The 13395-nt window shown below is 40.5% G+C and overlaps 1 protein-coding gene and 1 long non-coding RNA gene across 2 annotated transcripts; both read left to right on the top strand.

Annotated features, from left to right (window-relative positions):
• Nucleotides 1-3824: 3824 nt before the first annotated feature.
• On the top strand, nt 3825-5788 carry LOC117477655. Its single transcript, XR_004555369.1, has 3 exons — nt 3825-3944; nt 4100-4167; nt 4692-5788. It is a non-coding gene; the product is annotated as an uncharacterized LOC117477655 (long non-coding RNA).
• Nucleotides 5789-6914: 1126 nt separating this feature from the next.
• LOC117477654 (zymogen granule membrane protein 16-like) lies at nt 6915-8890 on the top strand. The gene is made up of 5 exons (XM_034124376.1): nt 6915-6970; nt 7077-7114; nt 7188-7240; nt 7331-7451; nt 8056-8890. The coding sequence occupies exons 3-5, from the start codon at nt 7189-7191 to the stop codon at nt 8375-8377; spliced, it is 495 nt and encodes a 164-aa protein (XP_033980267.1). The 5' UTR covers nt 6915-6970; nt 7077-7114; nt 7188; the 3' UTR covers nt 8378-8890.
• The last annotated feature ends 4505 nt before the right edge of the window (nt 8891-13395 follow it).

Here is a 13395-nt window from a genome sequence, read left to right as displayed (position 1 = left end):
AATCTTTGCAGTGTTGAATAAAAAAGGACAACATTGAGAGTTTGTAATGATTTATTAAATATTCTTAAGTCTTGTGGAAGTCAACAAATGTATCTAAATGTAAATAGAGCTAATAGATTTAACCTATAGAGATTGTGTTTTTCTTATAGTAACAATTATTTGTGTGTACAGTGCATAGATTAATATTGTAAAATAATACCATTTCAGATATAAAACACTGAAGGTTCAAAATGAACACTCACAGTGCAGGGGAATAACACAATTTAGTGTTAAAAATACACTTTCCTGTGTAATTGAACCACTTTCTAAATTATATAAATCAACACTCCCAGTGTAAAGCAATAACACCATTTAGTGTTAAAAATGGTTATAAAACAACACTGTCAGTGTTAGATAATTAACACTATTAAAGAGTTAAAATATTAACACTTTCCAAAGTGTAACTTTAACTCCCAATTGGTGAGGATTATATAAACACCAAGTAAGTGTTGATTTTAACTCTATAAGAGTTAAATTAACACTTACGATTTTGCTGTGTACAAAAACAGAGAGTGGTTAATTCTTTGCAAAACCACTAAACGGGCCTTCTGTGAAATATGCAGATTTGCTGTCAAACGGCTTGTAACTTTCTCAAAATGTGGAGATGATAGCTTTGTTAATATCGGAGTTAATAACTGGAAAAAGTGCCCAAGCCTCCTGGACAGCCACGAAAAGTCTCATTTCCACAGAGAGTGTATTAAAGTGCGCTTTCTTCAGTCAAACACCAGTCAACATACAGCTTGTCAAACAACAGCGTATTGAGCAGGGAAAAAGAAGAGATGGAATGATGGAGCAACTGCGCAATTTCCGAAAGAACTCGTAGCTGAGAAAAACCCCACTCCGAAGAGCTTCATGCTCACCGGGAAATATGCATCATGAGACAATTAATGAACTTATAAATCTAATGTATCGGGAGTCTCTCACCACTATATTAACTGAAATTTAAAAGCAATGCAAAACATGCAGTTATTGTGCTTCCAGCAAACATCCACTGATAAACTGCGATGTTAACAACCTCATGAACCTCATATTGTTTTAACTTATAGGATATACCATGTGTTTAGTCTAGAAAAAGGTAAATGTGTGCATTTTATTATAAAGTTGTGTATATTTACAGACTGTTGCAAAAACTAAGAAACTTATAAACATCAGGTTTAAAACTAAAAGAGCTTTACAAAAAAGTAACACAATTAGAGATGTTTGGAGTTTTATTTGAGTTCTTAATTTACATTTTTTGTCAAAGAGATGCTGATTTGAAACCGTTAGTTACGGCATTTCCTGTTTCTGCCGGAGAGAGGGGAGTTTGTCCCAAAGCTTGCCGCTGTATCTACTCCCTCCATCTGACAGGAGGGAGCCTCATGTGTCACTCCACGGAGTTCACTCCGTCACGGAGGGGGAATGTGTAGGGGTAGGGTGTAGGGCTAGGGTGTAGGGCGTGGTTTGGGATTGGGCCATACACACGCACTTTTTTGGCCCCCCCCACTTCTAAAATGAATCCGGCGCGCCTGAACCACACACACATCGAACTGCCCGATTACTCCCCCTTTTATTAGTTTTATGAAGGAGATGTCCAGTCAGTCACCAAGGCGCATGATGTGTGTGTGTATGTGCTCTGCTCAGCTCAGCTCTGTGTGGTCGGTGTGTTCGTGTCTGTCCGACACCGGCATATATGCGGCTGTTCCCAAAATAAATGAGTTTAATCTTAATCTCGATGTAGTGCTAAATGCTGTCGGGAGTGCACCGGAACGAACGACACTATCATAATATCTTCTGAAAACAAATACACACACACACACACACACACACACACAATGCGCCTTCTCCTCGTTTTCCCAGCATTCACTGGATTATCCGTAAATCAATCAAAACGTTGATTTATCTGTTTTCCCGTTTTGGTTTAAAAACTGAATAACGTCGGTTTTTTGGTTTTCCGAAAAACCAAAAAACAACACCGGTTCTTTTTTAAACGTTGTTAATATGTTTTGGATGCATATTGTTCTAGTATTTGTTCAGGCTGTTACATACAATTAGCCTCTGTTGCTACCTGCTGGTGGTGAGTAAATATTAAAATCAGTTAAAATTGACAACCGGTCCGCGATTTTTTTTTAATGTATCTACCGGTCCTTGGCACAATAAAGGTTGGGAACCCCTGTTCTGGAGAATCACAGAACGGACGATCGTCCTTATTATTATGCCGTTTAAACCAATTTAATTAAATGTGTTTGTTAAATTCGGCATCATGTACGTTGTGCTGACAGGTACACACACACACACTGCTTCCACCAGCGTCAAGCTCCTCAACCCCCCCCCCGTTGATAATTCTCGATCGTTGGCACGCTGATAACAATTTTTTTTTTTTATGGCACTTCATATCAAAAAGGTTGCCGACCACTGCTCTATTGTTACGCCCCAAGTATACACACTATGTATTGTTCGCATTTAGTTTTTATTGTGCATGCAACGTCCATTGAAAGAGCCACCTTTAACATGGGTGACGCTGATTTTCCTTTTTTATTCATGATCCAAAACAAGAGCATACTTGGCACATATCCTATTTACAATTATGAAGATGTTGAATGCAGGGGCGTCGCCTGGACCTGGAAACATTCGGGGCTGAGCCCACAGTGGCGGTGTAGGTACCAGAATCTGTTCGGGGTTCGTTACGCGGCTTACCAATGACGTCACGCATTGGCTGTACAGCAACCCAATAGGACATTTTACATGGCCAAATTCCGCAAAGAATATTACAAAATAACAATAAACAGTACTGTAAACATTATGTAAATAACCCAATTTGTGTTCTGTGAAACTGAAAAGGATATTACAGTGTTTTTTGTTACTTTTCGTTGGCTGTTGACAGGAAGTTGTTGTTGCTATGGAAACAACATGACGGAGAAAAAAGTAATATCTTCTCCATATAAAGACGTAGAAAGTAAAGAATAACGTGGTGGCCTACCAAATCTGTTACAATGAAGGCTCGATAATCAGCTCACGACATATAGGTGTGTTTTGTGTGTACAGAGTTATAAAGGTTGGTATAAAATCCTTGTTAAATCGGAGAATTAATTCGGGTTACGCCAGAGGTGGCGATATATGCTCCAAGTGGAAGCGATTCGCCATTAAATAAAAGAAGAAGAAGAATTACGCCATCTGGTGTCACAAACAAACGTGTGCCTGCATTAGCTTTGTTATGGCAATGGATTGTGGGAGATTCTCATAACATGTGAGGATCTCTCGAGGGTAAGGTGCCTGTATTATTTTGGTGGACAAAATGTATGTTTTTATTTTATAAGGACTATAACGTTTTGTTGTGTTTGTTTAGTTTAATGTTAATCGTTTAATGCTCACACAGCAGCATGTTTTTTGTGTGTTTGGCTATTGGTTTTATATGATTTATCAACGTGATCATCAATAGCTAATCTGAGCTAATAAGCTAATGGGAGAGCTGCTCCACACGATGCCTCGACTACAAAATCTTCCATGTTTCTACGCTTCTTCCTCTGTGTCACAGTTTCGGGAATATCAAGATCATTGCACAGGGCCTTGGTCTTGCTTTCTCGTCACTTCGGTAACTTTTCAGTGTGTTCTCAACTGCTGTTTTGTAATTTACTGCCTGCACCAAGTCAATTGTTTCTTTCTGCAGGTATTTGTGCAGGCCCTGAGTGGTTGAGAGCAGTGTCTGGAACAGGACAAGCATGTAGATGGTACTGCATTTGCAAAACTTGCTTTCCAGCCCCTTTGCCAGAGGGGCTGAAAGGCTCCCTAAAGTCTTGATCAAAGCAGGTAGGTTTTTGACATGCCCAGCGAACAAGTTATTTGTCCCCTACCTCTAGCTGTTTCTGAAATGTTTGCAATCTCTAATGGTGGAGAAGAAAGAGTAGAGACACTCCAGGAGATCAACGCAGGTATGTGAGTTTTGTACACCAGTTTTTTTAAGTTTAATGTTTCACATTGCTTATGAAAAATATACTACCACTATACGATCACTGATGTTTTGTTGTTGACTGGACACTTATTTTTTTAAAGAGATGGCATTTATATGCTGTCCATTGAAATGCAGGAAAGTAATCACCAACTGTGAGTGATCTGTTGCCGAGGGGACACTACACCGGAGTTACATAAGCAGAGGTAAAGTACTATTTTTGGGGGGAACTCCCCCAGGAAGATTTTTTTTAAATATTGAAGTTAAAAGCATCAATCTGGTGCACTTTGAGAGCAACATTAAGAGATCTATACATCTCTCAACACCCATATGTCAAAAAAAATCAAAGAATCAGAATCAGAAACAGGTTTATTATTTAAAAACACTTGATTTTCCAATTACATCATAAACTATGTCAAATTATTAGAAGTTGTTAGTAATTAGATTAAACTGAAAAAAGGGATGGAAGGAGGAAATAATAATCCCTCATCACTTGCTTCCCTCATCACTTGCTGCTTCCTTCATCACTTGCTGCTTCCTTCATCACTTGCTGCTTCCTTCATCACTTGCTGCTTCCTTCATCACTTGCTGCTTCCTTCATCACTTGCTTCCTTCCTCACTTGCTGCTTCCTTCCTCACTTGCTGCTTCCTTCATCACATTACCTTTCATTTGCTTCGTTTTTTCTCCCCATCATCACTCGTTGTCTTCACACTCTTTATTGTTTTGTAGGTGGAAGTGTTAGGCTAAATCGCCTTGGTTTGACCTTCGCAAATCGGTCGACGACCTCCCCATGGAGGGTGACATGCCTGTATGCCAATTAATATTTTTTCCCCAACTCCAGAAAACCTGTTTTGAAGCTCCTCCAGCATTCTGTCGAGAACTGGAAAGAAGAGCCTTGTGTATGTTTGACTTTTCATGTTCTCGAAAAGAATCCAATGCACGCTTCCAGTTTGTGTATCCTGAGGTGGTGAGGGTGTCCCTTTGATCCCTTGATTGCTTTGGTTTGCCATATAGTCTACAACTAAAGCAGAATGCTGCATTGGCAGTGGTAGAATATTCAACCCATTTAAAAGTATCAAACCAACTTGGTTGAAATGATCTCTTTTGCTGGCCAAACATGCTGGATGGAAAACAGTGATGTCTCACTTGCCTTGGCCCTGTATCTGCAGTCCCTAAATCAGTTCCCCAGTTACCCATTGACTCTTGTCTGTTCTGATGTTCCTGTTCATTGTTGTTCTTATCTGTTGTATCTCCTTCTTGTGTGTCCCTTTCTCCTGTTCTCCTTTCTTCATCCTCTACTATTTTTGGCTCATCTGTGATGACTGTGTAGGTAAACACAAACAAGTATTTTAAATCAGTTTCCAGCTCTGTCAAATAAATGAATTTCAAGATACACAAATTTGTCTTCATTAAAATGAGTGTCACCACACTGTCACAAAATATAATACTAACCAATTGAAAATAGTTAAATTGACATTGGAAACCTCTTGTAGATATCACTGTTAGTAGTTATCTGCCAATAGGAGAGAATCATTCCTATACAAATGCAGTTTGAGTAATTCACTTAATATATTTACTTAACACTTAAATATAGTCATTTTCACGTAATACTCGAATAGTCATCTTTCTGCATTCAAAACTAAGGAAAGCTGTACAATTTGACATGATAATGAGGAAAAAAGGCCTCCGACAATGCAGATTTTTTGATCATATCAATTTTAAGATGGGGGTCGAGGCTTAATATTTGGGAGCATAGTGTCCCTTGTCCCCTTTCAGGAGCCCTACTGGATTAGCTTTGATCTGAAATCTTTGTATATAAAAAGCTTGTTAGCTGGCTGTCCATCTCATAATGTTCACATAGAAACTAGCTATCAATAAGAAATATCAATCAGAATTATAATTTCATGCAAAAATCTGTCACAAAAAGAGGTTGCACATTTAAATTCAGGTGTTATGGCAACGTCAGTGGCCAAACGGCCACATGTACTGCTGCAAATACGTTCAAACGTGCTGTCGACAGTAAAGCAGTGGCAACTATGCCACCATTTAAGCTGACTTTTCTCAGAAATACTGTCACATAACATCCATATATTTCAGTGCTAGTTTGATGCTTAGCTAAGCTAACTATGAAACACTTTAACTGACAGGACTCAGGATCAACTGTGTACTGTAAGGTAGCTTCTAGCTTCCTGTCGAACAGTAAGTCAACATTTCCCAGAGAGCTTTCTTTGAAATCACCAGGTAACGCTAAAAAACACAACATTTATATTGTATGACAAAGTGTTTATTTAATATATCTGGCTCGCTATAGCTACTTGCTAACGGTTTAGATTACCCGTGCGATTCAAAGTAGTCAACGTAGCTGTAATTTATGCTTTGCTTACATGTTCGCATAACTTGTAAGTTTACTGACATGTACATACCTTGTTCACCTGGCTCAGGTGGTGGCTCTGGGGTTGTTGTGTGAGCCACCACTTGAGTATTGCCGTCTTTTTTATTGAAAAAATGTCTAATGTCCATCTTCAGAATTTCCGCGTCCGGGGCTGACAGTTTAAAGTTTAAACATTGTCACAGAGGAGAGGTACGTACCTGTCAGCCAATAAAACACGTTTATTTCCATGCAACTCTCTGATTGGTCTGGTGGTGTCTTGGCTTGCCTATGTTGCATTCACTGAACACGGGAAATTACAAATCTGCCGTCCTATAGGTAAAGAAGTACGGTTAATGTATTATATTGAGGGAGAATTTGTCCGGGGCTAAAGAAAAAACATCCGGGGCCGCCACTGGTTGAATGTAAGGAATTACCTGACGAACCGCCAACAGAAATACCCACCCACCTCCCTCCCTGTCTGATACGTCATAACTCGGCAAGGACCAATAAACTGTTCAGGCTTTGCTTCTGAATGCAGTTGCACTATACATGATCGTATCCACTCCAAATGTAGATATTAGGAGAGTGTAGCTGCACACATGCTGAGGCTTCATTTGCTGTAATGCACACTTGAACGGCAAGTATTATTTTTTGAATTCCACTCATCACTAACCAAATGTATTATGTAAGTAAACAAGAATGACTGAACATATGTATTTATATTTCTGTATTATCCGCTACAGGTATCTTTTGATAATAGAAGAAACAACAAATCAGACAGGTGAGACTCCGTCTATAGTCAATAATAATTATTGACAAGATGCAGGGTAAATAACTCTTCTCTTTCTTTTCAGAATGCTTTTTCTTGCTATCTTTGCTGTTATTGCAGCCTCTGCTATAGCTGACCGTAAGTTTCCATGAATGCATTATCCTTTATGAATCAAATTTATAAGGATAATTCAAGTTCATAATATGTTTGTCTGTCTCCTTGTCGCAGCTGAGACTCAGAGCTACTCCTACTCCCCTCCTGCGGGGTCAGGGAGTGGCTCTCCGTTCAGTATAATTGGGGAGGGAAGAATCACAGCTGTACGAGTGTGGGAGTCGTCCTACATACGAGGGTAAATGTTATAGATCATTATTTTGGAAGGACTGAAGAGCATTTTAAAAATAATGTAACACTGAGTAAAAGACACCATCAGATGTTATAGTTTTGATCCACTGGTGGCAGGTATTTATTGCAATAATATGACCACTAAACATTTGAAGTTCCCTTATGAATTTGTTCCTGTTTAATTTAGTACCTGATCAAACCTGATAACTTAAGGTACTTGTACTTTTGTAATTTAAAAATGGAGTATTTTCCTATTTATGTTGCATATTACTGCATCAATAACTAGCAACCTTTGCAGATTTAGTTCAATGTTACAAAAAATATTTTAAAACAATTTTATTAAAGATTAGGCAACTCAGTAGAATGTAAAGTAATTCAAATAAGTCACACTTTTGCCAAATGCCATATTTAAGTAATCATCACATTGATGCATCAATAACTTAAATACGATCAATGTTTATTTTATATTATATTTGTATATGATTCTGAAATGGAACATGCTGCATAATGAGTATTTTTACCTGTGCTACTTTAAGTAGGTTTTGATGCCGATGCTTTCGTACTTTGAATGCAGGACTTTTAACTGAGCATTGTTACACTTCATTCATCAGCTTCCAGTTCCGCTACGGCTTCACTTGGTCTTCAGTTTCGGGTACGACATCCGGCCAGCTACAGGAGAGGGAATTGTCTGGCGGGGAAGCCATCATTCAGATTTCTGGGATGTACAGTCACTACGTGCAGTCAGTGGTGTTCGTAACTAGCAAGGGCCGCCATTTTGAAGCAGGCCAGCCCTCAGGCACTTCCTTCAACATGTATCCCAGCCACAAGGGTGCCGAGCTGGTCCTCATCAGTGGCACTACCCATGGAGGAATCACCTCCATCGCAGCACTCTGGGGTCGAGTTGATACATCTGCTACTCACACTGAGCACTGAGAGGTAGAGCTTGCCTGAGGAGATGCTACCATTTAACCAACAACTTGGCCAAACCTATGTATGAAAATTATGGTTTATTTCAGAATGTAATTCCTCTGTAATTATGAATATCTGACTCTCATACACTGGGATGTTGATCATGAGGGAAGTCTTAAAACAGGTTTAATAATCCTAATTCTGGGAATTGAAAAGAAAAGTGGTTTAAGAGTAAAAGATGTGTTCGGGTAACAGTAACACAGGGGAAAATGTGTTGTCTGGAGATGCAAAATGGATGAAAGAGAAGGATGAAAGGAATATGAAAAGGTTAGAAAAGTGTCAAAATAACTATACTTTCACGGGAAGACTAGGGGTAGAGGAATGTGAGAATTTGGTTAGGGATATTGCCAAATATCTGGAATGTAACTACCAGAAAGCTGCAGATCCGCTGCAACTGTTGTACCCCTGTAATTATGATGTTCTTTTTGTTTTCTGTTGTTTTTATGTGTAACCAATGTGCTGCAGGTCTCCCTTGAAAAAGAGATCGTTGATCTCAATGGGATTTTACCTGGTTAAATAAAGGCTACAAACAAACAAACAAACTTTCACTACTTTTAAATCCAGGCTGAAGACTTTTCTTTTTGCCGCTGCTTTTAATTGAACTATTCACATGTGTTATTCATGTTTTATCTTTTAATGTTTCTAATGTGTTTTATGCTCTTAATGTCTTTCATTTTTGTAAAGCACTTTGAATTGCCTTGTGTTGAAAAGTGCTATATAATTAAACTTGCCTCGCCTCGCCTCGATCATGACAAAAACAGCATTCCATATGTGCCAAGTCCCCCCGAGCATAACTCTGGAGCTGATGTCATAACTCCACAAACAAGGTAAACAAGTTTTACAAGTGCCGTATGATTCACTAACAAACACACCTTTCCCCCCTGCCCCAAATGGTCCTGGACATTAACCCCCCCCCCCCCCCCTCCACACACACACACAACCTTCCCTCATCCAGCACCAGTCACTTTTCTACCCATCTCCGCTGCTACTGCACTGAAACTGTACTTTGAACATTTTTCTATTTTGCACAAAAAATACTTGCATTAATGTCAATTCATGTTCTGTGGACTGTGTTTTTAAATATATTATTAACCAGTACTTATTAATACTATTACTTAGTTGTATACCCCGTTTATCTATAGGCCCTTTTTGTATCTTGTTTTATGTCACTGTGGGACTGCGGGAAACGGTATCTCGAGATTTCTGTATGTATAACACATGTAGACATTTTGACAATAAAGCTGACTTTGACTTTGACTTTGAGATCACCCATTCTAGCCTCACCCCCCTCTATTTCAGCCTGTTACTAAAGTGCTGATTCTGGGTCAGTAGCTTCAAACATTCAAGGTTCAAGGTTCTTTATTGTCAAACTGACACAGTTACAGAGTAATTATGTTGTTGAAAATCTTATGTCACAGGCTTCTCCAACAATGCAACATAATAACAATACAGATAGCAAGAGCAATACAAAAAGAAAAATAGTTATCAAATAAAGTGAGCATGTGGAATAGTGCAGTACGAGTCTATATACAAGTTATTGGAATGATATATATTAGATACATATTACTGAGTAGCAGATTAATGTTTTGAAGTTGTTTCAGCAGTTCAATTGTTTAACAGTCTCACTGCCCGCGGGAAGCAACTGTCTCTGAATCTTCTTGTCTTTGCCAGGATGCTGCGGTAACGTCTGCCAGACGGCAACAGAAAGAACAGTTTGTGGCTGGGGTGATGGGGGTCTTTGATAATCCGTAGTGTTTTCTTCCTGAGCCGCTGGGAGTAAAGGTCCTCCATGGATGGCAGCCCCGTCCTGGTGATGTGCTGTGCAGTTTTCACCACCCTCTGTAAAGCCTTACGATTGAGGTCGGTGCAGCTGCTGTACCAGGCCGTGATGCTGCCAGTCAGGATACTCTCTATGGTGCACCTGTAGAAGTTGCAGAGTATCCTGGAATCCATTTTGAACCTCCTCAGCCTGCGGAGGAAGAAGAGCCGCTGTCGAGCTTTCTTGGTGATGGTGGTGGTGTGAAGAGTCCATGTCAGGTCCTCAGTGATGTGGACCCCAAGGAACCTGAAGCTGCTGACTCTCTCCACCGTAGTCCCATTGATGGCGATGGGGGCGTGTCCCTCTCTCTGCTGCTTCCTGTAATCCACAATCAGCTCCTTTGTTTTGCTGATGTTGAGATGGAGGTTGTTATCCTGGCACCAAGATGTCAGGTTTTCGACCTCCTCTCTGTACGCCGTCTCGTCATCGTCTGTGATCTGGCCGATGACGGTCGTGTCATCAGCAAACTTCACGATGGTGTTGGAGCTGTGTGTGGCCACGCAGTCGTGAGTGAACAGGGAGTAGAGGAGAGGGCTGAGCACGCAGCCTTGAGGGGCACCGGTGTTGAGAATCAGGGTGGAGGATGTGATGTTTCCCACCCGCACTGCCTGGGGTCTGCCCGTCAAGAAGTTCAGGATCCAGTCACAGAGGGCGCTGTTGAGCCCGAGCTCTCTGAGCTTGATGGCCAGCTTGGAGGGCACAATGGTATTGAATGCTGAACTGTAGTCAATGAACAGCATTCTCACATATGTGTTCCTGTTCTTCGGGTCCAGGTGTGAGAGGGCAGTGTGGATGGTGTGGGCTATGGCGTCGTCTGTGGACCTGTTTGCTCTGTAGGCAAACTGCAGGGGGTCCAGAGAGTCAGGGAGGGAGGAGGTGATGAATGATTTGACTAACTGCTCAAAGCACTTCATTATGATGGAGGTGAGTGCTACTGGGCGGTAGTCGTTGGGGCAGGTGATTATTGTCTTTTTCGGGACAGGAACGATAGTGGAGTGTTTGAAGCATGTGGGGACTACAGACTGCAACAGGGACCTGTTGAAGATGTCTGTGAACACCTCTGCCAGCTGAACTGCACACACCCTGAGAACACGGCCAGGGATGCCATCAGGTCCAGGAGCTGTTTAAAACAAAAGGGCAGTGTAGCTCCTGGTCCCTCTGTACCTCCACAGCCTGGCTGCTCTCAAAGCGTGCAAAAAAACTGTTCAGCTCATCTGGGAGAGATGCGCACGCAGACACTCCCGCAGCACCCCCCGCTGTTCCTTTGTAGTCTGTCATTGTTCTTAGTCCCGCCCACATATTCCTGGTGTTACAGCCTTTGAAGTCAGATTCCACCTTCTCTTTGTACTGTCTCTTTGCATTGTTAATTGCTCTCCGGAGATCATACCTAGATTTCCTGTACTCCTCCAAATCTCCAGTTCTGTGCGCGATAGTGCGCGCTTTCAGCTTGCCGCGCACCTCGCAGTTCTGCGGTGCAACATTTTAACATTACAAATCTGCACATTTGCACTTTTGCTTGCTGAAGTGCTGTTCTTTATTTAGCTGGAAACATATTTTATTGTTAAATCTTTGTTCTGATGAATGTATGGGTTGAGAGAACTTGACTATTCCTACTTAAACACTTTCAAATTATTCCCAAACACATATCTGAGCAACAACACAAATTCACATTATGTTGCTACTTATACTAATTAAACATAGCTGACATTGCTCGTAGCTTCTTAATTTCTATATTTGTATGAGCATATACGTGGAATGACTACAGGACATATATAACACCCGCCTCACCCGCAAAGCACTCAGCATTGTGGGTGACTCCACCCACCCCTCCAACAGCCTCTTCAGCCTCCTGCCTTCAGGGAGAAGGTTCCGCAGCCTCCGCTCGATCTCCACCAGGCTGAGGAACAGCTTCCTCAACCAGGCGGTCAGAATGCTGAACTCTCTCCCCTCCCTCCCTCCCTCTCTCCCCCTCGCTGACATCTCTCCCCTGACCTCTCCACCCTGCCTCTCACCTTTCCCCCCTGCCCCAAATGGTCCTGGACTTTAACCCCCCCCCCTCCACACACACAACCTTCCCTCATCCAGCACCAGTCACTTTTCTACCCATCTCCGCTGCTACTGCACTGAAACTGTACTTTGAAAATGTTTCTATTTTGCACAAAAAATACTTGCATTAATGTCAATTCATGTTCTGTGGACTGTGTTTTTAAATATATTATTAACCAGTACTTATTAATACTATTACTTAGTTGTATACACCTTTTATCTAGGCCCTTTTTGTATCTTGTTTTATGTCACACTGTGGGACTGCGGGACTGCGGGAAACGGTATCTCGAGATTTCTGTATGTATAACACATGTAGAAATGTTGACAATAAAGCTGACTTTGACTTTGAGATCACCCATTCTAGCCTCATCCCCCTCTATTTCAGCCTGTTACTAAAGTGCTGATTCTGGGTCAGTAGCTTCAAACATTCACACTTCAACATAAGGCATGTTATGAGTTAAGATTAAGCAATAAGGTTGAGGGAATATGATACAACCTTGAGAACAAAAATACTGTGGTCACTACCGAAACACTGGATGTTTTGTAAAAAATTAAGTATATTGAGTTATCAACTAAAATGATATGATACTGATTGGTTTAATGTATGTTCAATTTCAACAATCATCAACTCTGGAATCAATATGATCAGTATTATGCATTTTACAAAGAAAGTTTGCATCATGATTTTTATGAATTGTATAAATTGAACTTTGAAATTTGATTAAAAATTAAATTGCATTGATTTAATTGTGAAAACCCTCAAGACATTTGTTAAAATACTATTTAGAGAAGGGAAGGTAAAACAATCTTAACAGGTTAATATAATACTTTTTTACTACAGTGTATGTACTATGTTTCGGTAGTGACCATTTTTGGTAGAGGAAGAACATTCCAATACAGTCTGAAAATACGATATAAAAAGGTACGGTTCTTTTACTAGATATGTGTAATTTAGATATGGTACAAAATATATATGGACAAAGTTTTGGGAAAAAAACATACAACATTTAAAAACTGTTCCAACCTGACTTTGCATCAATTCGGTAGAATGGCCCATATATTTAACTTGCCTTGCCTTGCCTGGTGTTGTCACTCATGTAATGTTAGGTAACTCAGA

This window comes from Trematomus bernacchii, unplaced genomic scaffold (assembly GCF_902827165.1).
Source record: "Trematomus bernacchii unplaced genomic scaffold, fTreBer1.1, whole genome shotgun sequence".
Lineage (NCBI taxonomy): Eukaryota > Metazoa > Chordata > Actinopteri > Perciformes > Nototheniidae > Trematomus > Trematomus bernacchii.
This window is presented reverse-complemented; position numbering and strand designations above follow the sequence as displayed.